At 59.2% G+C, this 25,699-nt stretch overlaps 1 protein-coding gene across 11 annotated transcripts in view; it reads left to right on the top strand.

The window, feature by feature from the left end:
* DENND1A (DENN domain containing 1A) overlaps nucleotides 1-25,699 on the top strand; it is a 558,482-nt gene that overhangs the window by 522,040 nt on the left and 10,743 nt on the right. For 7 of the 11 annotated variants that reach the window (XM_070056538.1, XM_051855354.2, XM_070056527.1 and 4 more), the window contains 2 exons: nucleotides 15,410-15,466; nucleotides 21,251-21,339. In XM_070056538.1, coding sequence (XP_069912639.1) covers nucleotides 15,410-15,466; nucleotides 21,251-21,339 — 146 coding nt within the window. The remainder of the gene's footprint in view (nucleotides 1-15,409; nucleotides 15,467-21,250; nucleotides 21,340-25,699) is intronic. The other 4 variants (XM_070056536.1, XM_070056525.1, XM_070056529.1 and 1 more) reach the window with 1 other exon arrangement.

The following is a 25,699-nucleotide window of genomic DNA, read 5'->3' as shown; positions in this document are numbered from 1 at the left end:
GGCCCTTCCACAAGCATCGTGTTATGTGATGTCCTCAGCAGCCCTGTAAGGTCGACACAGTTACCAGTATCCCCGGAAGGCTGATGCCCAGAGAGAGAGAGGCACACAGCTGTGCAAAGTCACATAGCAGGTGGTAGCTGGGAGTTTCAAAGCCAGGCCCGCCTGATGCCGGAGCTGGGCTCTCCACACCCCTCATCGGTGCCACCTGCCACCGAGGCATTCCACGTGGCTGCCAGCTGTCTGAGGCGTATTTGGGATCCAGCGACGTGGCTGAAGGTGGCTGTGGAGGCCAGCGTCACTTCCTTCTGCTTCTCTCTAACTTCCTGGCCGAGCCTCACAGAACTTGACTCTATCCCAAGAATAAGTCTGTGGGAACCTGGGTACCTTCCCATGAGGGTAAGAGCACATGGGGGCTGCCCTTATGAATGCCCACCTCCTCCCTCCCTCTCTTCCCTCCTTCCTTTGAAAGGTAGGGTTACAGAGAGAGGGAGAGACAGATCATCCATCTAATGGTTCATTCCCCAAATGACTGCAATGGCCAGCACTGGGCCAGGCTGAAGCTAGGAGCTTCATCCAGGTCTCCCACGTGGGTGGCAGTGAGCCAAGCACTTGAGCCATCTTCCACTACTTTTCTGGGCACATTAGCAGGGAGCTGGATCAGAAGTGGAGCAACCAGGACTCTAACTGGTGCTCATGTGGGATGCCAGCATTGCAGGTAGCAGCTTAACCCCCTGTGCCACAACATTGGCCCCTATTGTCCACTTTTCAGCGGGGCCAAGGGTCTGACCCTAATCCCCTGGCCCACAGGGTGGATTTGGATTCAGAGGCCTCGCTGGACCCCTGGGCAGCTGGGCAGTGGCAGCAGATCCCTGGCGAGCAGCCACATGCAGATTCCTGCACAGACGGTGTCCCTAACCCAGGTGAGTGTTTCTGCCTGGTTAGGTTCACATCAGGCTGCTTCCAAGTCTTCTGGAATACTGTATCGTGTATTGTGGATACTGCACAAAATTTTAAAACATAGTAGGGCCAGCGCTGTGATGAAGCAGGTAAAGCTGTTGCCTCCAGTGCTAACATCCCATCTGGGTGCCGGTTCAAGACCCAGCTGCTCCACTTCCAGTCCAGCCCTCTGCTGTGACCTGGGAAAGCAGTGGAAAATGGCCCATGTCCTTGGGCTCCTGTAGCCACGTGGCTCCTGGCTTCAGATTGGCCCAGCTCCGCTTATTGCAGCCAGTGGATGGAAGATCTCTGTCTGTCTCTCTCTCTCTCTCTCTCTCTCTGTCTCTGTCTCTGTCTCTGTCTCTACCTCTCTCTGTAACTCTACCTTTCAAATAATAAATCCTAAAAAAAATAGTAAGAGGATGAAGAGAGGACATGCGAAAGGGCCGTCTCCCCAAGGAGCGTTGCACCCGTCCCACCTTCGCTGCAGAGCACGGTGGGGGAGCAGCACTGCCTGGAAGCATTTGAGTCTATTTCTGCCCATCAGCCACGTGACTCCAGGGTCACAGCCACCTCATGGCCCTCCTTGGCATGCCTGCTTGCCAACGCCTCCTAGGTAGATCCCTGAGGAGTTAATGGTAGGTGTTCCCACACGGACGGCAGGGTGCACCCTGGCAAGGGGGAGATGATGTTGTAGGGATGCTGTTGGCAAAGAGCCGGGGACTGACCCCAGGTACGTCTGCCCAGTGACTGCTCTCTGTGCAGAGAAAGGGGTGGGGAGAGGGAAGTCTTGGCACCAGGGCGATCTGCCAAACCCCTTCCCCGGCCCTGACCACGATGTCCAGCCAAGGACTCTTCCTCCCCTGCGCTCCTCCCGGCTTTCTGAAGTCCCGCAGCCTTGGGATTCCTTGCAGGCAGAACCTGAGCTATGCCTCTATGCCCTCACTCATTCCTCTGGCCTCACTGCATAGGCAGCGAGCCTTGTAGGGTGCCAAGCCCCGTGCAGGGCTCCAGGGTCACAGAGGAGTGGGCTGTGCTCCCTGCCTTCATGGCACTCAGCCTCTGGGAGAAACGGTTAACAAACCCTGTGGAAAGAGAAACACTAATGGACCCGACATACTGGTGGAAGAGGGGCCCCGAGGGGGCCTGAGGAAGCCGGGAAGGCTCCTCAGAGGTGGTGACGTCTCAGCTGGATCTAGAAAGAAAAGTTGTGCATCAGGCGGAGCCAGAAGGCATGGGAATTCCAGGTCAAGAGAATAGTAAGCAAGGATAGGAGAGTGACTTTCCAGAGAAAAATGGAGCTCAGGAGGGAGCCTGAGACTGAGGGCCAGCGGGCGCAGAGGCGGGCAGTGGCCAGGCCTTGGGGAGCTTGACTCATACCCTGTGGGCTACTAGGAGGCAGGGAGGGGGTGCATTCCGGGGAAGAGCAACTGGGAGCCTTTGCTTTGGGGCCACCGTGGGAAGGGATGGAAGGAGATAAGGCAGGGAGAACACTGATGGCGCCGCTCATGTCCAGACAAGGCCTAGCGGGAGGCTGGCCTGGTGGCAGCCGAGGCCCCTCATGGAGCCGTTGAAGTTCACGGTAGGATGGCGCGAGGCTGGGCACAGGCAGCATTGGTTTCACCCAGCCACCATGCTCTTGTGAGGTTTGAGGGTCAGCCTGGAATGAAGGGGGTGTCCTCCGGGGGTGTGCAGGCTCGGCGGACCCCGCCCTCTGCCGCCCAGCGTGACAGGTTCTGCCGAGGGCAGGATGTCCTGCATGGAGGAAGCTGGGCGCAGCTCCCTGCGCCCTCACCACCCTTCTTACACTGTCTGCAGGTCCTGAGGGCACCAGGACACCCCTGGCTTCCTGGTCCCCATCCCGGCTGCAGACCCCTGCGGCTCCTACTCCCCAGCCCACCAGCTCTTGAGCGTCCTGGGTCATTTCCGCCAAGGATGACGTATGTTGTCTCGCTAAAGCAACTTTATGGGCAGCCCCTTAAAATGCAAGCCTGCGCCCGTGATGGAGGGTGGACCTGCAGCTGGTGCGCCAGCCGCTTACAGGGTTGTTACAAACCCTGAAGAACCCCGCACAGGCTCCTTGTTAGGCCCGTTACGCCAAGGACCCCATAAATAAATAGCAGAGAGTGTCTGGGTGTACCGGGGCTGCAGTATGGAAATGGAGGCACTGTATAAATAATACATATTTACAAATAAACATATCGATACATTAGCATGGACAACCGTAACCAAATCACCTAGTTTAACAACCGCGCAAAGCTCCGAGGGCCTGCCGAGTGATTGGCTCCCGTCCATCAGTGTGGACGGGCGAAGGGAGGGCGTCTTCCTGCTCGCTGACCTTGAGGCCTCTGAATTGAAGCAAGCGGCGAGATGGCAGGTGGGCCCCCGACACGCAGCCTTCCTGCCACGGTGTGACACCTATGGCGGCCGTGTGTTCCTGCAGATGTCTTAAGGTCTGGCGCCGAGCAGAAGGCTGATTAGCACCAAGTTGCAGGATGTAATGGGCCGTACCTGCGGGAAGATGGCTGGCAGGGGGGTGGGAGGAGGGGGGAACGGATTTCCTAATTATGCAGCCTCGCCTCGCCCTGCGCAAGGAGCAGGCAAGTCGACTTCCTGAGCCACTGTGACTGCGAGAGAGCCCCATAACTTCCAGGCGGTGCCCCTGAGGGCGGGGCTGGGTTTTCGGGAAGTCAGTGTGCCATCCCCGCCGCCCCTTTCTGAGCTCCGGACCCCGCCGGGCATCCGGCTGCAGCGTCTGGGGCTCCGAAGAAGCCGCTGACAGAATGGCCGCTGGAGCGGGCGCCCCTCCCCTCGGCTGTAATGGTACAATACTGGATTTCAGTATTTTAAATGAAAAATATATGCAGTTAGCTGTGCGCTGACAATGTCCTTGAGGATTTGACAGTGAGATTTTCCAGCAGTTGGTCTTCGTTAGGATCCTGGCGGTGTTTAATAAGGCAGTCGAACTGCTGGCACCTTGGGCTCCTGTTTGTTCTCCGAGGGCTCAGGGGCTGCTGCGGTAAGCACATCGACCAGAGCTGATCATTACAAGGGCGTACGCCACCATGAATAAAAATGTCACACGTTTTCCCATCTCACAGCGGTACAAAATGTCAGTCCTGTCAAACACACATTGCAGGGAGCTGTGTGCAGTCCGTACAAATTGGAGAGCTACATATTCCCCCAGCTTTCTGATATTCTTCATTTGAAGCGGAAGAAAAACAGTTGTTAACCTATTAGCTAGGATTTTAAACTCTGCTGAGGCGGTGGATGGCAGACTTTGACACAGATAGAAATGTATTCCAGGGTCCAGGAATTTTAAACCAGGTTCTCCATCCGTTTGTTCCAAGGGAAGGGGGAGAGAAAAAAAAAATCGGCCCCTCTGCCTCGTGAACCCGACTGTCTGTCTTTAACAGACACACTGGGGAAATTTGGGGATCTTTCACATCTGAGCTTCCCGGCGCTTGGCGCTTGCATTCCACCCAAAAAGCCTCTTGCTCGGGGGGATGGCCCTGGGGCTCAGCCTGTCAGGCTCGGGCGCCTCTAGGTTGAGAGTTTTGCCTGATCAGAAGCATGCCAGGAAGGCTGCCAGTCTTGGGGACAAAGTGACTGGAACGATGGGACAGCCGCCAGCTGTGTGGCACAGTTGAGGCACTCGGCCGTGGCCTCGCGGGTACTTTGGTGCTGCTGCGCCTCTCTCTTGAGCGAGCGTTGGCTTTGCACTCGCCGTGTGTGCCAGGTGCCAGGGGTCCAGACGTGAGCCCTCGAGGAGTCCCCTTCCTAGGGGAGGGACGGAGGGAGGAATGACTGGCCCCTCGGATGCAGGACGAGAGCGGAGGGTTCTCGGGAAGGCACGCAGCCTGGAGGGGCACACGGGAATCTGTCAGTGGGCAAGTAAGGGAAGGGCTCGGGGGACCGCGTGTGTGGGTGTTGTGGAGGGCAGAGGCCCAAGAGGGGCGGGGCTGCTGATGGAGGTGGGGCTTGTGCGGCAAGGGCGGGGCCTGAGCTGCTTGTTAAACACAGGGACAGGCAGACAGGCTGTCAGAGTCACCTGGCCTGGGAGGGGTCCCCAGACTCCATTCCCAGAGGGGGCTAGGCGTTCTCACCCATACTTCTGCAAAACAGGAGACGGTTGTTTTCGTGTCCGGCTGGTGCTCTGTTTGGGGTGGACATCTCTCCGGAGACGACAATTGGCTCTTGGTTTTGTGGGGCTGGCCCTGGCCCTCCAGTGTACCGTGTAAACCCTCCATGGCGAAGGGAGGCAGCCACAGAGACCAACCTTGCCGTGTGGCCAGACGCCTCCCCTCTGCTGTCTGGGTGCCGGGTGTCACGGAAGGACAGTTTCTTCGTGTGTCAGGTGAGGATGTCACCTTCGCTGCGGGCTTGTCGAGATCCTCCGAGACCTTACGTGGAGAGCTCCTGGCAGGAGCCTGGTACACAGCAGGTGCCCACAGTCACCCCTGTTGGCGTCAGAGAAGGACACTCTCTCCCAACACCCGCTGGCCCCTCCTATAGCCTCCTCGGATGTCACCCTGGTGCCCTTAATGGCATCACTCATGCTCTGTCCCGCTTCTGTCCTGGCAAAGCATGGCACACGCCAGCAGGGCCGCCTGCCCCTGCCCAGCCACTGGCTGCATCTGGGGCCCCACCTCCGGCCGCCAATGGGGTGCCACCTATTCAGACCGTGCACCTGCACACGACTGAGCACAAAAGACTCCCCTTCCCCCGCCGCTCCGCTGGCCCGCCCCCTCCGCCCCTCCCACCCCCACCCCCCCTGAGCGGCCAGGGGCGCCCGGCCCCCACGCAGCCTTCCCTCGCAGCTGCCACCGCACTTTTGTTCAGCTTGTGAACTTCCCCGTCAGCCGGGCTCCTTGCACGGGAAGTAATCAGGGATCCTGACAAGGCTTCAAACCACAAATGCCACTACAAATTAGCCAGCACCACTACAAAATACTACTCCTGTCAACCTCGGGCAGAGACGCACGGCTCGCCGGGACCAGGCTGAGACGGCTCTCGGCGCAGCTCTGGCCCCACCAGAGAGAAAGGCCTGGCAGGGCACAGGGGAGCACCAAGGCCTGAGCGTACCCTGTGCCAAGGCCCACTCTCCTGGGCCCCATGGCGGGCACGCTGTCCTCCAGGGCCACCTCCAGTGGCCCTCGCAGTGGTGCCTCAGGGCAGTGCTCGTGGGCCACCCTCGATCTGGGGCCCAGGCCCTCCGGTGTGCCCACTGGGAGGCGTGAACATGCACGAGAGGCCTCAGCCTCCCGGTCTGTAGAATGGGAGCCTAATAGAGCCTGTATCCCAGAGCTGCCCAGCCCGCCTGAGTATCATGGGTGACGCGTGACCCGTCCAGGGCACCCCGAAGGGAGGCCTTGCTCCACGTCCAGGGCCGTGCACGCTCGCCACACGGACAGTCCCTCCTCTGCTGCAGGGCAGGAGCCACTCCTCGTGGCGTTTTGCAGGGAGCATTTTCTCCAAGATGAGGGTCCCTGGCCTCTGGGGGGAGGCCCTGCTGAACCACAGACCCCCAGGCCGGTCCTTTGCATCCGTCCCTTCGCATCCATCCCTGCCGAAACCGTAACGCGGACGCGAGCATTTGATCCCCACCCCCCGACAAGCAGGCTGAGCCGTGGGGAGGGTGGACGGCGAGGACTGCATGTAACGGCGGGAGTTGAGGACAGGCGAGAGCCGAGCCTGAGAGCTGGTTGGGCATTTCAAAGGAGACACTCCACAAAAATACCACTTCAATGCTCGCCTTTTTGGAGGCATATCAAAGGAAGCCCTCTTTTATTTCCATACCTTGCATAATAGCAGATTTCCAGTCCCGAAGAGCAGAGGAGCCTTGCTCCCAGCCCAGAGGCCCTTTATGAAGCGGCAGAGAGCTTTGTCCTCCCCTCCCAGCCGGGCCCGGTTCCCGCGCAGGTCAGAGCATTGATGTGGCTACTAGCCGGGAAAATTAACCAGGTGAACTCTGGGCTCGTTAAGCAGCGTCCGGGCTCAACTGTGGCTTTTGTCTCTTCTCCCTCTCCATCCCCAGCCGCCTGTCCTACCGAGGAACCCCAGGGCGGGACCCCAGGGCCTCCCCAACTTGGGCCAGGCAGGTGTCTGTCGGGGAAGGGCCAGCCCTGGAGGCCAAGCCGGCTCTCTCGGGCAGCAGCTGCCCGCAGGCACGCCCACCCCCTCCAGCTGTCAGGAGGCGGCGCTGCCCTAGGGCTTCAGCAAAGCCATCTGTCTTCCACCTTCGTACCCGCACCTCCCCGCCACTTGGGGTCTCACCTGTCCCCTCACCTCTGTGTGCCACCTACCCGGCAGTGACATGGGCCAGCTCAGCCTGACCTCACAGGGCTGTCACAGGGCCAGTCCTACCAGGGCGGAGCGAATCCGGGATCCGTTCCTAACCTACTGCCACCTATCCCACGCGCATTGCACAGACAGCAGAGGACCCCTGCCCCGGTTCGTGATTAGTTAACCTGGTGCGAGCTCATGGACCTCTCCTGAGTGCCAGCCCCGTCACCTCCTCACTCCGGGCATCCTCGGACAGATCCTTGCCTCCCCTGGTCTGTGATGTGGGGTAGCAGCCTCATTCCAGAAGCTCGGAAGCGTGCCAGCGGCAGGCAGGAAGTGGCTCCCGGGCGTGAGGGACCCCCAAGTCAGTGCCAGGCAGTCATTTGCCAAACTCCTCCAGCCCCATGCGGGGCACCCCCTCGCCCGTGCCACCCAGGTAATTAAGTTGCTATTCCAACACAGCTTCCCCCTCTGACCTTTGGAAAACATTGTGTTTTGCTGCATCAACAAATTAACTGCAAATCAGATGCAGTCCTCATAAAGGTGGCGTTCGCGTCTGATGAGTGTTCTGACCCAGCTGACGGAGACCGACAGCGGGGGCCGGGCAGAGACTGGCGTCCTCTCCGGGCCCCGCCGCATCGGTCACGCTCGGGGCCCTCCCCTCTCTCGTGTTCGCGTCTCCCAGCAGTGGTGGGGCTGGGCACCGCCCAGGAGGTGACCACGTGGCACTCTGGGCAGACCCCTGTGGGGAGGGGCGTGTCTGTGCTTCAAGCCAGCTGGCCATTCTCCTCACTGCCATTTCCCGCGCCGAGGCCACCAAGGTCTCTCTCCTGTGTCCTGGGTGCTGTCCCCCCTCACCGAGCTCAGAAGAAAATCAATAGGTCTTAGCCTGCCCTTCCAGGCCCTCTTCCAGCCCCACCTGCCCCTCCTCAGAGTCAGCCTCACCCAAGACTTGCTGGGGGGTGCTCCTGCCACCCCATCCGGAACCCTTACACACACCTTGGCGTCCCCCGGCCCACCGGAAACCACCTCCCCCCCTTCCCCGCCAGTCCCTGGCGCAGCGTATACTCCGCTGCTTGCTGAGTGAATGAGCACATGACCGCACGCCGCCTTTGGAAAGTACCGGAAAAAGATACTCAAGAACGGAAGAAAACATCAGTCACCTTCTCGCCAGCCTCTTCCGCAAGGCAGTGATCGCTAACGAGGGAAGGGACAGGGATTAGAAAAGCCATGTCAGAAAGGACCCCAGAGGACTTTGGGAAATTGTAGTTGGCAGGTACAGCAAAGCGGGCCAAGAACACCTGCCTGTTTCAGTTCTTGCTCCTCGCTGTGTGACCTCATGCTAGTCCCTTAACCTCTCTGGGCCTCCCGTTTCCTGTCTCTAAACTGGAAGTAATCCTTGTCTGACTTACCTCACCGGGGAACAGGAAGCTCAAAGGGAAGAAGAGATGTGGAGGTGCTTTGAACGGACAGCATGTCGTGCAAGTGGGAGAGATCGCCGTTGCCATCCTGGAGACTTCAAAGGCGCCTCGCTCGCGGCACCTGTTCTTGGGAAGCTGACCCCTCTGGGGACAGCTGTGAGCCCCGCGAGGAGACCAAGGACCGCACGGTCCCACGGCACCCGTGGGACTCCAGGACCGCACCCTGGGGGCCTCCTCACACCGGCGTGTGTGGCTCAGAAGTTCTCTCTGTTCTATGGAAGAGTTAACTCAGACTTGGGTTCAAGAACTCGCCCAAGAGGCAGAGCCAGAATGGAACTCAACTGGGAAACGAGAGCGCAGAGATGTGGCGCCGCATCTTGCTAACCCAAAACGTGTGTCTCGGGCTTGTAGCCCAGAAGTAGCCTCTGCACATAAAGGAAAGGTGTTTTCCCCAGACTACCCATTCCCTACGGATGAGGACCGTGTCTCAGACTCCTCAGAGGCCCGGGTCCCCCAGAAGTGGTCCCCTGACCGCAGCAGAAATCCTAGGCTGCCACGGGAATTCTGCTCCCCTGAAGCTGTGACCATCCGGAAGGCAGGCGTGCCGTGCAGGCCACCGGAACCTCCACCGCCCTGGCACGGATGAGTCGGCACTGAACTGAGCTCTTCTCAACGACAGATGGCCCAAAGCCCCATCTTTCTGAACTAACTTGAGAGACAGCAGCCGGTGCAATGACGATTCAGCCCAGCCAGGGAGCTGAGGGTTCTCTCCCCAAATGGCTGCCACAGCTGGGGCTGCACCAGCCTAAAGCCAGGGCACAGTGCCGTGCGGGGAGTGAACCAGTGGATAGAAGATCTATCTGTGGATCTCTCCCTCTCTGTGTAACTCTGCCTTTCAAATAATTAAAAAGTGTCAGGGTTGGGGGGGAGGTAGAATGGTCCCTGGCCCAGCGGACTTGGCCGCCACTGACTCCCAGCCAGTGCTGTAGACTTCTCTGGCCACACCTTGCACTGTCGTGGTCCCCGCGTTCACGTAGTCCCAGCTGCAGCGTCCTGAGCTCTGGGGCCCCCTTCTGGGAAAGGCTGTGACTGTCTGAGTTGATTCTGTCCCATCCTCTCTTCCCACCCAGACTGCCCACCACTCACCGATATGACCTGTGCCAGATGTCCCCTGGGAACTCAGCTCTCTCCTCTCTCTGTCCCCAGCTGGCATCCCCCAGCATGTACGGGAAACCGCAGCCAGCAGGGAGACAGAAGCTTCCTCTCGGGGCGTGCACTGTGCCCCTGGCCCTCTGTGGATGCCGTCATACACTGCCATCAACTCCACCTGGGCCCAAGAAGTTGCCAGATGACCAGTCACCCAGCCAGCAAGCTGGGCCTGGGGTCCTGCCTCCATGGTGCATCTGGGAGAGCTCCCTGCAGGCTGAATATTCTAGTGCCCAAACCCAAGATTGCAGCCCCTGTGATCGGCATCTGGTCCCCTGGTAATCACTCAGGTGCCTGCCTGTCCCCAGCCTCAGTGCTGGTCCCCAGGGCCTGCACGGTCCATGGCAGGCATCCTGATAACAGCAGAACCACCCCCTTCCTCCTTTTCCCAGTCATTTATGGCGCCAGCACTGTGGTACAGTGGGTTAAAGCCCCAGCCTGCAGCACCAGCATCCCATATGGGCACCAGTTCAAGTCCTGGCTGCTCCTCTTCCAATCCAGCTCTCTGCTGTGGCCTGGGAAAGCAGTGGAAGATGGCCCAAGTCCTTGGGCCCCTGCACCCACGTGGGAGACCCAGAAGAAACTCCTGGTTTCTGGCTTCGCATCAGCTCAGCTCTGGCTGTTGTGGTCATCTGGGGAGTGAACCAACAGAATGGAAGACCTCTCTCTCTCTTTCTGGCTCTACCTCTCTCTGTAACTCTGTCTTTCAAATAAGAAAAAAAAATCATTTATTTATTTGAAAGGCAGAATTACAGGGAGGCAGAAGCAGAGAGAAAGAGAAAGATAAGTCCTCCATCCTCTGGTTCACCGCCCAGATGGCTGCAACAGCCAGAGCTGTGCCAATGCAAAGGCAGGAGCCAGGAGCATCTCTCTGGTCTCCCACGTGGGTGCAGGGACCCTAGGACTTGGGCCATCTTCCACTGCTTTCCCAGGCCATAGAAGAGAGCTGGATCGGAAGTGGAGCAGCTGGGACTCAAACCAGCGCCCATGTTTGATGCCGGCACTGCAGGTGGCGGTCCGATCTGCTTTGCCTTAGTGCCAGCCCCCTCCCCTGGGAGGTCCCCTTGCCCTCCCCATGTCCCCACCCCATGCTCCAGCACCAGAGTCTGTTCAGAATTAGCTCATGCAGCTCCCTCTCCCTGTCCACATACACTGGTGGCTGATGCCTTGCCGCTGACAGCTTGCAGGGAAGACGCCGCGGATGTCAGACGGGCAGCGTGATTTCCTGTTTGTGCTCGCTCTTGCGGGGTTTTGTTTTTCTGTCTCTCTGGCCGCATCAGGACGTGGGCAGCACATGTTCCTTTCCCGGTGTCTGTAGATGCCCTGGGCTTTCTCCACTAGCCTCTGGGCGGGGCTCAGCCAGGAGGCTGCTCTCCTCCGACCACTCACACGTAGCGTTGCAAAAGAACAGCACTTCCCAGTGACCGTCCCAGGAAAATAAGCCAGAGAACAGACAGTTGTTGAGTTTACATGTGCTGGGAAGTAGAGGCTGGAAATCCGCTGCTGCTCCCTGTCCGGCACCAAGGACTACGCTAGAGCCCAGGGTCAGTAGAAAAGTGAGTGAGCTGATGGTGACAGCCCGTTGCTGCAGACTGGGCACGTGGGGGACGCGAGGGACGCATGTGCCAGAGACAGTGTGTGGGACCTAGAGTTTGGAAAGCTTTGAACAGTACAGGTGGCATTTTCCAGGGGATAGTAACAGGTATTATAAGGGTAGTGACTCTGGGCGGCACGGCAGTTACTGAAAAGCATGTATGGGTTTTTTTTCCTGGTCTGGCTGGGGTGTGGGGGGGTGTTTGTAAGACTCCAAAGGGAGCAAGACAGCAGGCAGCTTTTCCCACTCCTGCCTGGGTGGGAAAAGCCCTTCCCTAAACACCACGCGTCCCCCAGGTGTGTTTCCCGGAAGACAGCCTTCCCCTGGGCTGATGGGACCGTGCAGGTGGTATGATGGGGCGCGAGTTCTCTTTAAGTCCTCTCTAGAAACAGGTGTAGAGGTTGGGGGCAGGGAAGCCTGCTGCCAGTCACAGTCACCGACATCTGGGCCGCTCCGCACGGAGAGCCTGGAGTGCTGCCGGGTTCGTCCCAGCCCTCCCGGGCGGGTGGTGCTGTCACTGCACTCCGCTCCGTGGGTGAGGGCAGGGAGGCGGCAGGGGTGCAGCGATGGCCGGAGTAGCCCAGGGAGTAAGTGGGGAGGTGGGCTGTGTGAGATTGTGTGACTGCCGGAAGCTGCCTCCTGAGCTCTGCTCACTGTTCCCAGCAGAGTCGGGAAGAGCCAGGACCCAAGACGAGAAGCAGTGGGGACAGGAAGCCTGTAGAACGCAGTCACCCAGAAGCAGGGGCGGGTGTCAGGTGCAGCAGTTGTGACAACACTTGGGATGCCTGCGTCCCTCATCAGGTTGAGTCCTGGCTCCACTCCCGCTTAGCTCCGGCTGATGCACACCCTGGGAGGCAGCAGTGACGGCTCAGGTACTTGGGCCTGCGCCACCCATGTGGGAGATCTGGATTGAGTTCCTGGCTCCTGGCTCCTGGCTGTGGCCTGGCTAGGCCTGTGCCCTAGCTCTTGCTGGTATTTGAGGAGTGGAAAAAAAAAAAAAAAAAAAAAAAAAAAAAAAACAAAAAAACACGTGGGACATCTATGTCTCTCTGCCTTTCAGATAACTAAGTCAGGAAGTCAAAAGCTGCAGAGAGGTGGTGGGAAGGCCTGAGAGGGGGCATCCCGCCCGAGGGCGCAGCCTGCACCCGTGGAGCGGGGACCACCCTGTCCTCTCTTCCTCGCCAGCAGTGTGAACTGGGGTGCTCTGTTCCCCTGTGCCCCCATACTTCCTGGAAGCCACGGAGGGGAAGAAACGCGGCATCCATGCCCACCTCCAAGGCAGCATCCCCAGCCCTCAGGCAGAGCTGGGTCGCCAAGCGCAGGTCAGGTCAGCCCTCACTCCCTGCCGGTGGCGTGGCTTCCGGGAACCCACAGTGCCTGTCTACCAGACAAGCTGGGCCACGAGGAAGCCCCACCCCCCACCAGGTCTCCCTGCCAGCGTCCTTCAGGTCCCGATGGCAGGCCTCGTGCTAGGCACCAGGGATCAAGGGTGCCTGTGGCGTGCAACCTCCCCTCCAGGAGCCAGGCAGGTTAGAGATCGGAGTCTCACTCCCACCAAGTGTACCCTAAGTCAACACTGTGCAGAGAAGTGACTCCCAGGTGGTTCTAAATGTTTCAATAAACAGCTATTTTTAAAAGAGGGATGGGCACTGGGCACGTTTGACACAACTGAAACGCCTGAACATCCCATCATATCTGAGTGCCGGGTTCCAGGCCCAGCTCCATGTCAGATTCCAGCTTCCTGACGTGCACACCCCGGGAAGGCAGCGGCACACTCAGGTACGGGTCCCTGCCACCTATATGGGAGACCTGGATTGAGTTCTGGGCTCCTGGCTTTGGACCCAGCTATTGTGAGCATTTGAGAAGTGAACCAGTGAATGGAAGAGCTCTCTCTGTCTCTCTCCGTCTTTCTCTGTCTCTGTCTATCTCTGCTTTTTGGTCTTTCAAATAAAATGAAAATAAATAAGTAAAACTTAGAAAGAAACAGGTTAAATTATTTTTCAGAGTAAATTTAATCCAATATATCTCAAGTATCATTTTTAATATGTAACCAATGAAAAATTTATAAATGATGTATTTCACATTCTTTTCACTCACTGAGTCTCTGTAATCTAGTATGTATTTTGAGCTTATAGTACTTTTTTTTTTTTAAAGATTTTACTTATTTGACAGAGTTACAGAGAGAGGAAGAAATAGGGAAAGAGAGATATTCCATCTGCTGTGCACTCCCCAAGTGGCTGCAACAGCCAGGGCTGGGCCAGGCCAAAGCCAGGAGTTTCTTCCAGGTCCCCCATGTAGGTGACAGGGGCTCAAGGACTTGAGCCATCATCTTTTTTTTTTTTTTTTTTTTTTTTTTTTTTTTTTGGACAGGCAGAGTGGACAGTGAGAGAGAGAGAGACAGAGAGAAAGGTCTTCCTTTTTGCCGTTGGTTCACTCTCCAATGGGTGCCGCAGCCGGCGAGGTGCGCACTGCACTGATCCGAAGCCAGGAGCCAGGTGCTTCTCCTGCTCTCCCATGGGGTGCAGGGCCCAAGCACTTGGGCCATCCTCCACTGCACTCCCTGGCCACAGCAGAGAGCTGGCCTGGAAGAGGGGCAACCGGGACAGAAACCGGCGTCCTGACCGGGACTAGTACTCGGTGTACTGGCGCCGCAGGCGGAGGATTAGCCTATTGAGCTGCGGTGCCGGCTTGAGCCATCTTCTACTGCTTTCCAAGCAGGGAGCTGGCTTGGAAGTAGAACAGCTGGGCCTTAAACTGATGCTGATATGGGATGCCGGCATCAGAGGCAGTGGCTTAACCCACTACACCACAATGCTGGTGCCCTATGGCACTCGTGTGGAATCACTTCATGCAGCCACTGCCTACTCTGTTGGCCAGGCCAGGTCTAGACTGTCAGATAGCAATGTATCATCATGAACTGAGTGACAAAGGCAGGAGCCGATTGGAAGCCTCTCAAGTGGGTTTGTTTGTTTGTTTGTATTTAGAAAGGCAAAGAGAGATCTCCCTTCTGCTAGTTTGCTCCTCAAATGCCTGCAACAGCCAGGGCTGGGCCAGGCCAAAGCCAGGAGCTGGGAACTCCATCTGGGTCTCCCACATGGGTGGCAGGGACCCAACTACTTGGGCCATCACCTGCTGCCCCCCAGGGTGTGCATAAGCAGGAAGCTGGATTCAGGAGTGGAGGCGGGACCCAAACCCAGGTACTCAGAAGTGGGGCATCTTAACTGCCACACCAAATGCCCATCCCTGGAATTTTACTCCCATTACCCTGCCCACCCATCTCCACACCTGCCCGGTGCATCCAGGTGTGCAGGCTGTGTGAGGACAGAGCTGGACTTTTAAGATAAGGAGCTCTGTAGATTTTGGTTCAAATCACGATTTCAAAAGGCCAAGCAGGTATTTTCTTTTCCAAGTGCCACATGTCCCTCTGCAAACATGGGCGTGAATCCCTCAAGAATCCAGACATTTGGACATAGCCATGGATGGGGTGGAGGGCCAGACACTTCCCACCAAGTCCCACGTCACAGGAAGTACTGGGCAGTGGGAACCCTGGGGGCAGTGCCTCACCCGGACAAGGTCTCAAAGGATGAGAACACATGTTCCGGGCTGGGTGGGGTGGGCTAGGTCATTGCACCCCGAAGGGCAGGCCAGAGACAGGGCATCAAAGCTCAGGGCCACTTAAGGGGCTGCTCTCGTGGAGGCTGGGTGGGAGGGAGTGCTGAAGTGTGGCGTGTTGTGTGACCCTGCGTTGCAGAGGGTCCCCTGGTCCCGTGTGGAGAATGGCAGAGGAGATCAGAGCAGGGTGCCCAGGCCATTAGGGAAGGTGGGAGTGAGGGAGGGGGAGGCGGCGAGGACGGCCCTGTGGCACTGGCTTGGGGAGCTAGAAACGCTGTCCCCCAGTCCCCATGCGGAAATGCTCCGAGAACCATCTCGGTGCACACTGACGTCTGCAGTTTCCACTTTAATGCAGCCACAAAGACTCCGTCCCACCCGACCGCCGCCTCCCAAGATCCAGCGCTGGAGGCCCGTGAGTAGCTGGTGGTCCTGCTGTCCCCGCCTAACATTGCCTGAGCCCTCTGTGCCCGGCCTCACTAAACCCCGGGAGTGTGGACTCTCCTGCCTGGCCAAAGACATCCGGGAGCCGGGTTTCTTCAGCTTCCCTCTCTGCGTGGCATGAGCCTGAACTTGCATTTTTCCGGGCTTCTGTCCCCTTTTTCTCATTAAGCCCAGCGGCTAGAAGGGTAGAGCCGTGGGTCGCGGGGTGCCGCTATGTGCCGTGTGTGTGCTGGGTGTGCATCGTTGGAGCGCATCTTGTGGCGGGGAGCTGTGTTTCCAGCCAATGAGTTTTAAAAGCCTGGCTCCAGATGCGTCTGCCCCACCGCAAAAGAAGCCTAAGCCCAGCAGCAGGGGGCTCACTCCCGCTGTGTCTTGATTTGGAAATACAATCGATGTCCTCTCCCCGGGGACAGAGGTGCACCCAGAGAATACAGGGCCAGCTCAGAAGCAGACAGGGGCCACACGTGGAGATCCACCTTCCCACGTGAAGCGCCAAGTGCAGCGAACACGCAGGACACAACGCGGCTGACCCGCCAGAGTCAGAGAACAGAGTGGGTGAGCCGCCCCGTGCGTGTTTAAAGGGCAGTGCTGCGGGCAAGTCCTGGGCGTGGGTGCCATGCTAAGTGTCGGCTGTAATACCCCAAGCAGGTGCATGTGCGTGGGGAACCTGCCAGCACTGGTTGGTGAGGGCTGTCGACCAATGCAGGAGTTTGTTGGTTCACGGTTCACAACAGCCACCACTCCACAGCTTTAGAAAAGGGGCCAGCTGTGATGGGAGGACCCCACAAACGGGTGTCCCATCCCGTCATGCCCTCTACAGTGCGCATGTCCAGTTCTCTCTCTCAAGGGCACAGAAGCTGGGCTGAACCACGTGTCTGTGTTGAACCCGTGGTGCCTGCCCCCAGCACCCACTGGGTAGCTGCTCCGTGGGCGGATGCAGACGCTCCCTGGAGCTGCTTGGCCGCCGTGTGTGGCAGTTGGAGGGATAGGAGGGTCCTGAGTCTGGAGTTCCAGCCACACTGCATGACGGACACCCTTGTGGCCCAGCCAGCCGGCAAAGGCGGGCGGCTCCCACTCTGTCACTGGAAGCGCCTGCAGGGTCGGGCCCTGGGCGATGCACTGAGCATTTTAGTGCGGAGGTTAGGAGCGTGACCTGAGGAGTCAGCAGAGCCAGGCGCAGATGCTGACGCTGTGTGACCCCGGGCAAGGCTGGAAGCTCCGTGAGCCTCACGTCTGTCTGTGGGAACGAATGTGGTGGACATTGGTAACGTCCTCTCACTGAGCAGGGTGCTGCCTCTTGTGGCCCTGAGGAGTGGCCCCGCATCCTGATAGCCAGCATTTTCCCGGGATCTAACAGTCAGCAAGCTGTTTTCCGGGTACCTCACCACGTGGCTCAACAGTGCGGGTGGCATTGTCAACGCCCATTTCAGAGATGAGAAAGCTGACGCTTGATAGCTTAACCCCACTTCCTCGACTGTAGGTAGGGTCTCAGGACTCTGGAAGCTGTGGTCTTTCCTGAACTCCCAGCTCCCCGGACCCTCCGCCTCCGTGGAAGTGGAAACAGGTTCATGAGCAGCTGGCTGGGCTTCCGCGGAATCTCTAAGGCGTGGTCAGAGCCCAGCAGGGACGGAGCAGTGACAAGAACTCCCATGTATTGAGGGGTGGGCACTTGGCCTGCTGTTGAGACCCCAGCATCCTGCGTCCGAGCACCCAGTTCCCCATTCCAGCTTGCCGTCCCAGCACAGAACCCAGCAGGCAGCAGCTCAAGTGGTCAGGCCCTGCCACCCACCTGGGAGCCCTGGCCTCCGCTCCCAGCTCCCAGCTCCCAGCTCCCAGCTCCCAGCTCCAGCCTGGCCCAGTCCTGGTCTTTGCAGACATTTGGGAAGTGAGCCAGCAGCTGGGAGCTCTGTGTGTCTTATCTCTCTGTCTCTTTTTCCTAATGTTTTTGTTTTACATTTATCCAATACTTTTCACGTGCCTAGGACTGAACGGGGCCTGCATCATGACTGTCTCCTTGAGCCTGACAACAGCCCAGAAATGAGCTGTCCCCCAGCTTGTAGCCGAGGCTACAGAGGCTGGCCTGTGAGGTCCCACCTGCCCCGTCCACTGCCTCTCCCTGTCCCTTGAGTGACAGCCCGTGAGCAGCTCTCCAAACTCCCCCTGGAGACCTGGGATGCAGGGCGGACAGGGACTTGGTCAGGAAGCATGATTCAGGTCAGGATCATTCCCCCGGGAAAAACTTCAGGAATGGGGTCAGCAGCAGTGGATTCCGGGTAGTCTCACGGATTTCGGGTGGGGGAGGGGGTGGGAAAGGACTCATCAGCCACACCCCCTGGCACTGAGGAGTTGGGTCAGGGGCAGACATGGCCATTACAGACAGCCAGAGCCCAGCTGCCCGTGCCCCTGGGCTGGTGCTGGAGGTGGCTAGCCCGACACACGGAGCTGCACCCCCTGGCTTTGTGGCGTGCTGCAAACATAGGTGTCCAGCTGGGCATCCTGGGCTTGGAGGTCAAAGAGGCCTTCTGGTCTGAATCACAGGCTGGCCGGTTCCTGGCCAAGGGACTTTAGGCAAGAGCCTTCGTTTCATCATCTGTGAAATGGGCATAGCAGTTCCCACTCAGTGAGGGTAGTGAGGTCATGCATGAGTGGCACCTGGCGCAGCCCCTGGCATGCAGTGGGCACATCTGTCAAGCAGGGCCACCAAGACACCAATCTGGGAGCCCCAGAAGGGCTGTGTTTTCAGAGAGTCCCGTGGTCCCCCAGGCTTTAGGAGACGTCCCTCTGCTGGCATTCACGCAGGCTTTTCCAGTGGACTCCCCTGCACACTCGGTGAGAGCCTGGGACACAGGGACTGGAGCCCCCCAGGGCCTGACAAGCTCCCACGTCCATGACGGCGCTGGCAGAAGCAGCGGGGAGCCTGCCACTCAGCCCTTCCGCAGGGGCTGTGTGTCCCGGGCCCTGTGGCTGCAGTCCAGATGTGGCCAGAGGACTTGGGCTTTCTTTTCGAAGAGAAGAGAAAGGGAAAAGCAGAAGCAAACCACACCAGTGTCTTATGGACCTGGGGGCCATGCCAGGGCCCGTCCGGGAGGAGCAGGCAGTGCGCAGCCTGCACGCGAGGTGCTTCCTAAGCTCCGTATTTATTATTTCTTGCTCGCCATTAAAATCAAATGGACTCGGTGCTTTTGTATTCAATACACATTTAACCCTGCCGACTTAGATTTCTCAGGTTTTAAATCCAGTGGGGAATTGGCTGCCTTCCCAGCTCTCCCTGCCAGGCCCCCTGGAACAGAGCTGGAAGTCCCTGCTCAGCGTTTTCTCCCCCGGCACCGCTGGGCTCCTGCCCGGGTGGGGCCAGCGCTGGGGTGCGTGTGGGCCACTTCCCCTCCACCCTGCCTGGGCACCCCAGAAAGACGGACGTGCTCACTGAAATATGACGGGACATGTCTGCTTCATCTTGCGATGCAGGCTTAATTAAACCATTTTGGCTGCATGTGTGTCTGTGCCTGGTTGTGGTCTGCGGCCATGAGAGAGTGTGTGTGTGTGTGTGAGAGAGAGACAGAGAGAGAGAGATGCACGAACATGTGCCCTCACCTCCTGTGCATGCCTCTGTGAGTGTCTAGGCGGCTGCGTAGCTGGAGCCCCGAGGCCTCCTAGTGTCTGGGTGTTGTCTGTCTGGGAGCGCAGTTGTCTGTCCCACTTTGTCCACCCTGATCAGGTGTGTGTGGCTCTGGGTGCACCTGCAGCCGTGCGTGCCGGGGGGGACGATCTCTGGTCCGTTGTGCCTTGCCCTCCCTCCCCTGCCTCCGTGCTGCCAGCCCCTCCCCCCCCCTCCCCGCACTGTCTGTTTTATCATCCCTAATGAAGCAGTCTCCTCCATCGATCCCGCTGATTGCCAACCCATTCCTTTTGTTTGTTGGCGCTGAGCCATTCAGCGGCACTCTGACAGCTCAGCTCGTCTAATTAGCTCTGTTGTTCTTTTTCCCCATGTTTCACCACGTTGCAAGTTCAGTTGAAGTTGCCACAAACTTAATCCCCCCATTTCAGCCACAAGTTCACATTCTTAACCCGCCTTTATTGTAGCAGGGAGCAGCCCTGTGCAAGGCCAAGCTGACAGGCCTTAATGTCTGACCTTGCCTGAAAGCCCCCCTCCCCGCACCCCAGGGCCGCCCCGGGCAGGGGCAGAGCTGCTCCTGCACCCAGCTGCACTCCTGCCTTTGTGGGGAGCATCCTGGGGGATCGCCCCAGCCTGGGGATCCTGTTTACCTCGCTCTGACTGGGGAAACCCATTCAGGATCGGGATGGGGGGTGGGCAGAGCCATTTGTTCAAACGCTCCCGAGCGTGTGCAGAAGGGCCAACGGTTCTGATGACAGTGGCAGTGACAGCGGCAGTATGGTGCACTTGCTGGATGGCACACAGCTACCTTCAGTTGTCTCTAACAGCCCTGCTGGGCAACCACGGTACTCCAGGCACAGTGCAGGGTGCTAGGAGGGATGGCAGTGACCCTGGCAGTCACTGGATGTCCACGTTACCCAAGCAGAGGGGCCATGCAGGATGGGCATGGCCAGAGCCCCTCCTGGGTACCGCGCCCCACCCTGCAGAGGCCCAGTAACCCCACAGACCCCAGCAGGTGTGGTGGCACGCACTTGGCTTTTGCCACATCTCAGACTTGCCAGGGACTAGCCAGTCCAGAGGAAGCACATGGTTCGAGCAGGCAGGTACAGTCCTGAGGCCTCGGCGACGCCCCATAAAGACCGACCTTTCACGCAGGCACCGTCCGTGACCTGTGTTCCTCGGCCCTCATTCAGGGAGAGGGCCGGGGGAAATGCAGCAACGGTGTCTTCAGCCCCCAGCGCCAGGATGCTGGTTCAGTTTTATTGGCAGGGAAATGCACAGACAGCCCCGCTCCCGGCCCTCCCCTCTGTGCCACTGGAAATGTTCAGGAATGGCGGTGCCCAGTTTTAAGGACCCAGTGGGTCTCCTGAGCACAGCTGGGAGTCCTCAGCCTGACGCCCGTTGCAGGCTCTGGCCTGTGTGGCTGTCAGACGCAGCAGGACAGAAAGACCCATCTCATCACTGCCTCGGAGGCTGCGGGGTGGGAGAGGCCTCTGCCCCCCACCACCATGCCCACCACCAACCCGCAGGCCGGGTCCACACAGCGAGCTGAGCCGCGCGAGGTGTACAGCAGCCGGGCTGAGCTCCGCCGGGGGGACTGGCACGGGGATGCCCTGGGGAGCAAAATACAGTGTCGCATTTGCATTGGCACTCCTGATACTATTCTTTGCCTTCCTCCCTGCCATCCAAGAGGAAAATAAGCTTCCGGAGATCCAGCCGGAGAGGAAGCAGAGTAAGCGATGTGGGTGCAGGCAGCGAGTCGGAGTGAAGCCCCCCTGTTCTGTGACAGCAGTGTCTGGGCTCCTGAGGGAGGCCAGGGAGGATTCGCCGCCGAAGGGGCCGCCTCCTGCGAGTCCCGTGCGGGCGTCCCCTCGCCAGCCCACAGCGCCACGCTGTCCTCACGCTGTGACATGGAGACCGTGCTCTTTGGGAGAACCGTGCTGATTTGAGAGGCCACAGAGTTCCAACTAACCCCGAATGTTCTGCAGATTAACCAGGGGTGTTTCTGTGGTAGGCGGGGCTTTTGCTGCCTGTACCTTGAAGGTCCCTAAGTGTGTATTCTGGGGCCGCGCATTCAAAGCTTCCAGAAGGTTCCTGTCCGGCTCTCCCCACTCACTGCTTCTTGGGCATCTCCCGTTCTAGGTGCGCCCGCCCCGTCCACACGTGGTCAAGAGACCGAAGAGCAACATCCCAGCGGAAGGCCGGAGGACGTCGGTGTCCAGCCCTGAGCAGTGAGTAGCCCACCGCTGTGCCTGCCTCTGTCTGCGGGGACCCAGTGCCCTCAGGGCACCCAGACAGGCCCAGAAGGTGCCAGGCCTCTGATGCCCAGCACGTGGTGTGTAGGTAGGGGTCAGGAAGCTGGCCAGGGAGACCACCTGCTTAACACAGGCCACCATGTGCTAGGCCCAGTGGTTCTCATGGTGCCTGCGGCTTGGACTTTATATAAAGGTGCTAGAAAAAGTCCGTGAGGGGATGGAGTGAAGATGTGTTCATGTTGGTGCTAAACATTTGGTGACGCATGCCTGGTTTTCTCATCATACGTGCTGTTCGTGAACTTGTTGGAAGACCCCTTGTACACAAGTCCGTCCTGACCCATGAGCGCCCCGCCAGGACCCTTGCTCCCCTGTGCTCTGGTTTATCTCACTGTGGTTTGGCTCCTGTACACACCGCCCCCCAGCCCCCCAGGGGTTCCACCCAGCCCCTAGCACAGACCCGCTCAAGTCACTTGCTGAGTAGTTGCTGGAGAGATGAGGTGAATGCGTGCGGCGGGCACCGAGCTGTGGCCAGAGGCTGAGCGGAGCTGGCAGTGGGGACAGCCCCGACTCCAGGCTGTCTGGGGAAGGCAGCGCCACCTCCCCTCTCCCCGAGGCGCACGGCCCTTGGTCTCTGCCCAGACCCCTCGGCAGCCACAGCCTGGCTCCCTGTGACGCCCGGTCTCAGGTCGCGGCGGGGAGCCTGAAAGGGACCCTGGAGGCCTCTGAGCAGCAAGGGGAGATGCCCCCGCGGCCCCCACCCGTCAGCAGATCTCTCAGGTGAAGGAGTGAAGAGGGAGGGCGGCTCCCAGCCAGAGAGGAAGCCTAAAGGAAGAAGCAGTTCTGAAATGTCAGCCGTGGCCTGGCCCAGGCGCAGGACGCGGGGGCTCTCCCAGGATGCTCTGCTTCGCGCCTGGGTCCTGCTTGAGGCCACTGCGTCGTTTTGATGGGACGAGCCTTCCTGACAGCTCTCAGTGTGTGTGTGTGTGTGTGTGTGTGTACTTTGGAACAGGGTACTGCTAAAGTTGGGAGTGGGTTTCACTTCTGCTCTGCACAGTGGATCCCAGGGTTGTTGAGAGCTTTTCCCAGCCCCGCCTGGCGTGGATTAGCATTGCCCCCTTGTGGAGAGAAGGCTGCAGAGTCCTTGGATGCTAGCGGTTGCTCCAGAGGGCGATGAGACGAGTCACGTTTCTTGTGAGTCACCCGTGCTAAGCCTTTGCGACCCTGGCCTGGGCTTCAGGGTCCCGGACCTGCAGCTGTTGAGTTGTAACCTCAGATATTTCTGCAAGGCCCAGCCCACCCCAGCTCCACACCGGAGCCGAGAGCGGTACCCCACCTACCGCAGCCAGCAGAGGCTTCTCGGGGCCCACTGACGGGAAGTGACTCTTCCGTGCCTGCTTAAGGGCCAGCATCTGATAAGCCCATTTTCCAGAGCTGTGCCTGAACCGCGCCAGTATCACAGTTAGTTTCTTGGGCAGTGAATACTGTTTGCATGTTGGGAAACATTTGGGGTTAGAATGACCCAGTGGGAGCACGGGGGCCGGCCTGGCGGGCTGGCAAGCCAGCAGGGACAGCAAACTGAGAACAGGTTTTCTGCAAGCACCCGCCACAGTGGCTGCGCCGTGAAGCATCGGGGGCGTGCGTTCGGGGATGCCGTTCCAAGGGGTTCATTTCCCATTGTTCGAATGAGGAGAGGGGTGCTGCACCCCTGCAACGCCAGGGCTACTTGTGGTGCAGCCGGCGAGTTTCCCAGGCTGCCTGCCCCGCCCCCACGGCACCGCCACCCCCACCTCCCAGCGCCGCGTCACAGCAGCACTTGGATGTGTTTTTCTCAACTGTCATCAGCTCCAGCTGGCAAGAGCAACTTCTCGAAACACAGGAAGCATCCAGCGGAAAATATTTTAATAAAACAGACTCCTCATAAAATATTGTTCTGGGGGGTGGGGGTGGGGGGCAGGAGCGGCTCCACCAACCTGTCGGCCGGGCCCCGTGCTGGGAGGCAGAGCCGAGGGGGCCTGGGTCGGGCACACGGCCTCGGTGCCTGGCACTTTCATCTGGCCCGGGCTTTCTGGAATCGCCGATCTTTGTCTCCCCTGGGAATATCAAAGTGCATCGGAAACTTGGAGACTCCGGGCAGCAGGAAGGGATGCAGGACTTTTGAAGTCACGAGGAAGGAGTCCGGGCTCCTGGCTTCTCGCCCCGGCTCTCACTTCCAGCAGCTCATTAAATCATTAGCTCCACGGCCAACAAGACGGAGCAGATTAGGAATCAGACCGCTCCCTGCAGAGGCCCAGCGCACTGGGGTCCATCCAGGCCCAGCAGCCTCCGGCCAGTCCATCGTGAAAGCTGTCCCTTCTCCCCAGCCGACGTCTGTCCGTCCATTGCTCCACCTGTGCGTTCACCCATCCGTCTGCTCCTTGAGCAAAACTCTCGGGAAACCTCCACAGTGCCCGCTGCCTAGGTTCTAAAAGGGGCACCTTGACAAGGGGTTGCCACGCCGACCCTTGTTCTCTTGCTTTTCCCAAAGTGAAACTGTCCCACATCAAATTCTCTGCCTCAATGGAGAGTGGGTTTCCTGCTCCCTTCAAACCAATGTCTGCTGAAGAACCCTTCGGGAAGACCCTAGAGAAGACATTCCCTGCGTGTTTCAGATGACGCGTGCTGATTCATGCTGGGGTCCTGTTTCTCTTCAGGGTGGTGCTGGCCACACCCCCCCCCCAGAGTACCCGCTTCTGGGCTGGCACTTGGGACTTAGGGTTCAGAGGGAGAGGCTGTGGGGTACAGGCCAGGCAGCAGGAGGCACAGCTGAGCCCCTGTGGTACTCTCAGCCTCCTAGGCTAGTGTTGTTTCCCTCCACAGGGAGGGACGCAGGCTCAGGAAGTGTCTGTGGCCTGTGTTCCCGAGGTCCCCTGGGCAAGGAGGTGCCAGGACCAGAGTCCCTTGCACTCTGCTGTCCTGGAGACAGGACTGGGCATCCACTCCCAGGCTGGCTTTGCCCAGACAGCAGCGCTGCACACTCTGCCTCCCCTCTGGTCGCCCGAGGCTGGGCCTGGGAATCGGGGCTCACTGCCACAGAAGCAGTGTCCACCGTGGTCCGAGTGTTTCCCCTTGGGCAAGGAGAGAGGAGCGACACGGCTGCAGGCCACCCGGAAACTAGAGTGTCTGGTTGTCAGCATTGCCTCACCGGACCCCAGCACGAAGGCCCCGCAAGACGAAAATGGGATGAGAAGCAGCCACCGAAAGCAGTGAGAACCTGCCCAGAGGCAGCTCTGAGAGCCCCACGCCACTGTCCGGCTCAGCAAGGCATGCACGCACGCTGGAAAAAGGTGGCCACAGATCACAACGGGGATAGTGTGGCTGGTGGCCCGGGGTGTGGGCAGGACCTCGTGCAGCCTGCCCTCTGCATAGCATGAAGCGCGCTGCCATCCAAGGAGCCTGGCTCTGCACGGTCACTTCCTCAGCTGGCAGGGACCGCACCACCGGCCTCCTGTGCAGCCTCGGCCCTCACACGGCGGCAGGCTTCCTGGACATCGTGGCTCCTGTGCAGCCTCAGCCCTCACACGGCGGCAGGCTTCCTGGACATCGTGGCTCCTGTGCAGCCTCGGCCCTCACACGGCGGCAGGCTTCCTGGACATCGTGGCGGACTCCGTGTTGTCGTTTTCAGTTTACATGTCCCATGCGCACCTGCAACACCCCTCCCCCAGTAGTCAGAAGCCCCTCCTGGGCAGGGGCCGGGTGATCCTCGGCCGTGACTCCTGTCCCTGGCCACAGCCTAGCCGGGGCCTCTGCTCAGAGGTGTTTTCTGGATGCTTGAATGAACAAAGGAATCCGTGAACGCGAGGCGCCGTGTACCAGCTCTGTACCCTAGAGATGTGGCAGGGGTGCCAGGTGACCGCCACCCACCATGTGCCAGGCGTGATCAGGACAAGGCTCCGAAGCTGCCGGCACCTGCCCTGCCCTGCTCTGCCTTCTGAGAGCCGGGAGCTCTCCTCAGGCCTGGGAGCAGGGCTGCAAGATGCCAGCTGGGCCCTGGGCCCCCGGGGCTGGGGGCAGCTGTCTTCGGCTCTACCCCCTGGCAGGCTGCCAGGACCCACTCCCTGAGCGGCCAGGAGTCCAAACACCCGAGCAGAAGGTCACAGACCCAATTAGCAGAATGAGAAGCTCCTGACCCGACTCGCACCCTCCTCCCAGTGGGTTCTGGGCCCTGCGACAAAGCCAAGCCTGGAGCAGACATGGAGCCTGTGCCCAACTGGAAAAGCAAGGACTGCCAAGAAGCCCCCACCCCACCCACAAGGAGCCTCCAAGGATCCGAAGCAGCCCCCAGGAAGACCCGAGACCC

The sequence above is a fragment of the Oryctolagus cuniculus genome, chromosome 1, assembly GCF_964237555.1.
Source record: "Oryctolagus cuniculus chromosome 1, mOryCun1.1, whole genome shotgun sequence".
NCBI lineage: Eukaryota > Metazoa > Chordata > Mammalia > Lagomorpha > Leporidae > Oryctolagus > Oryctolagus cuniculus.
The sequence above is the reverse complement of the archived record's forward strand: the minus strand, read 5'-3'. Positions and strand labels throughout refer to the sequence as shown.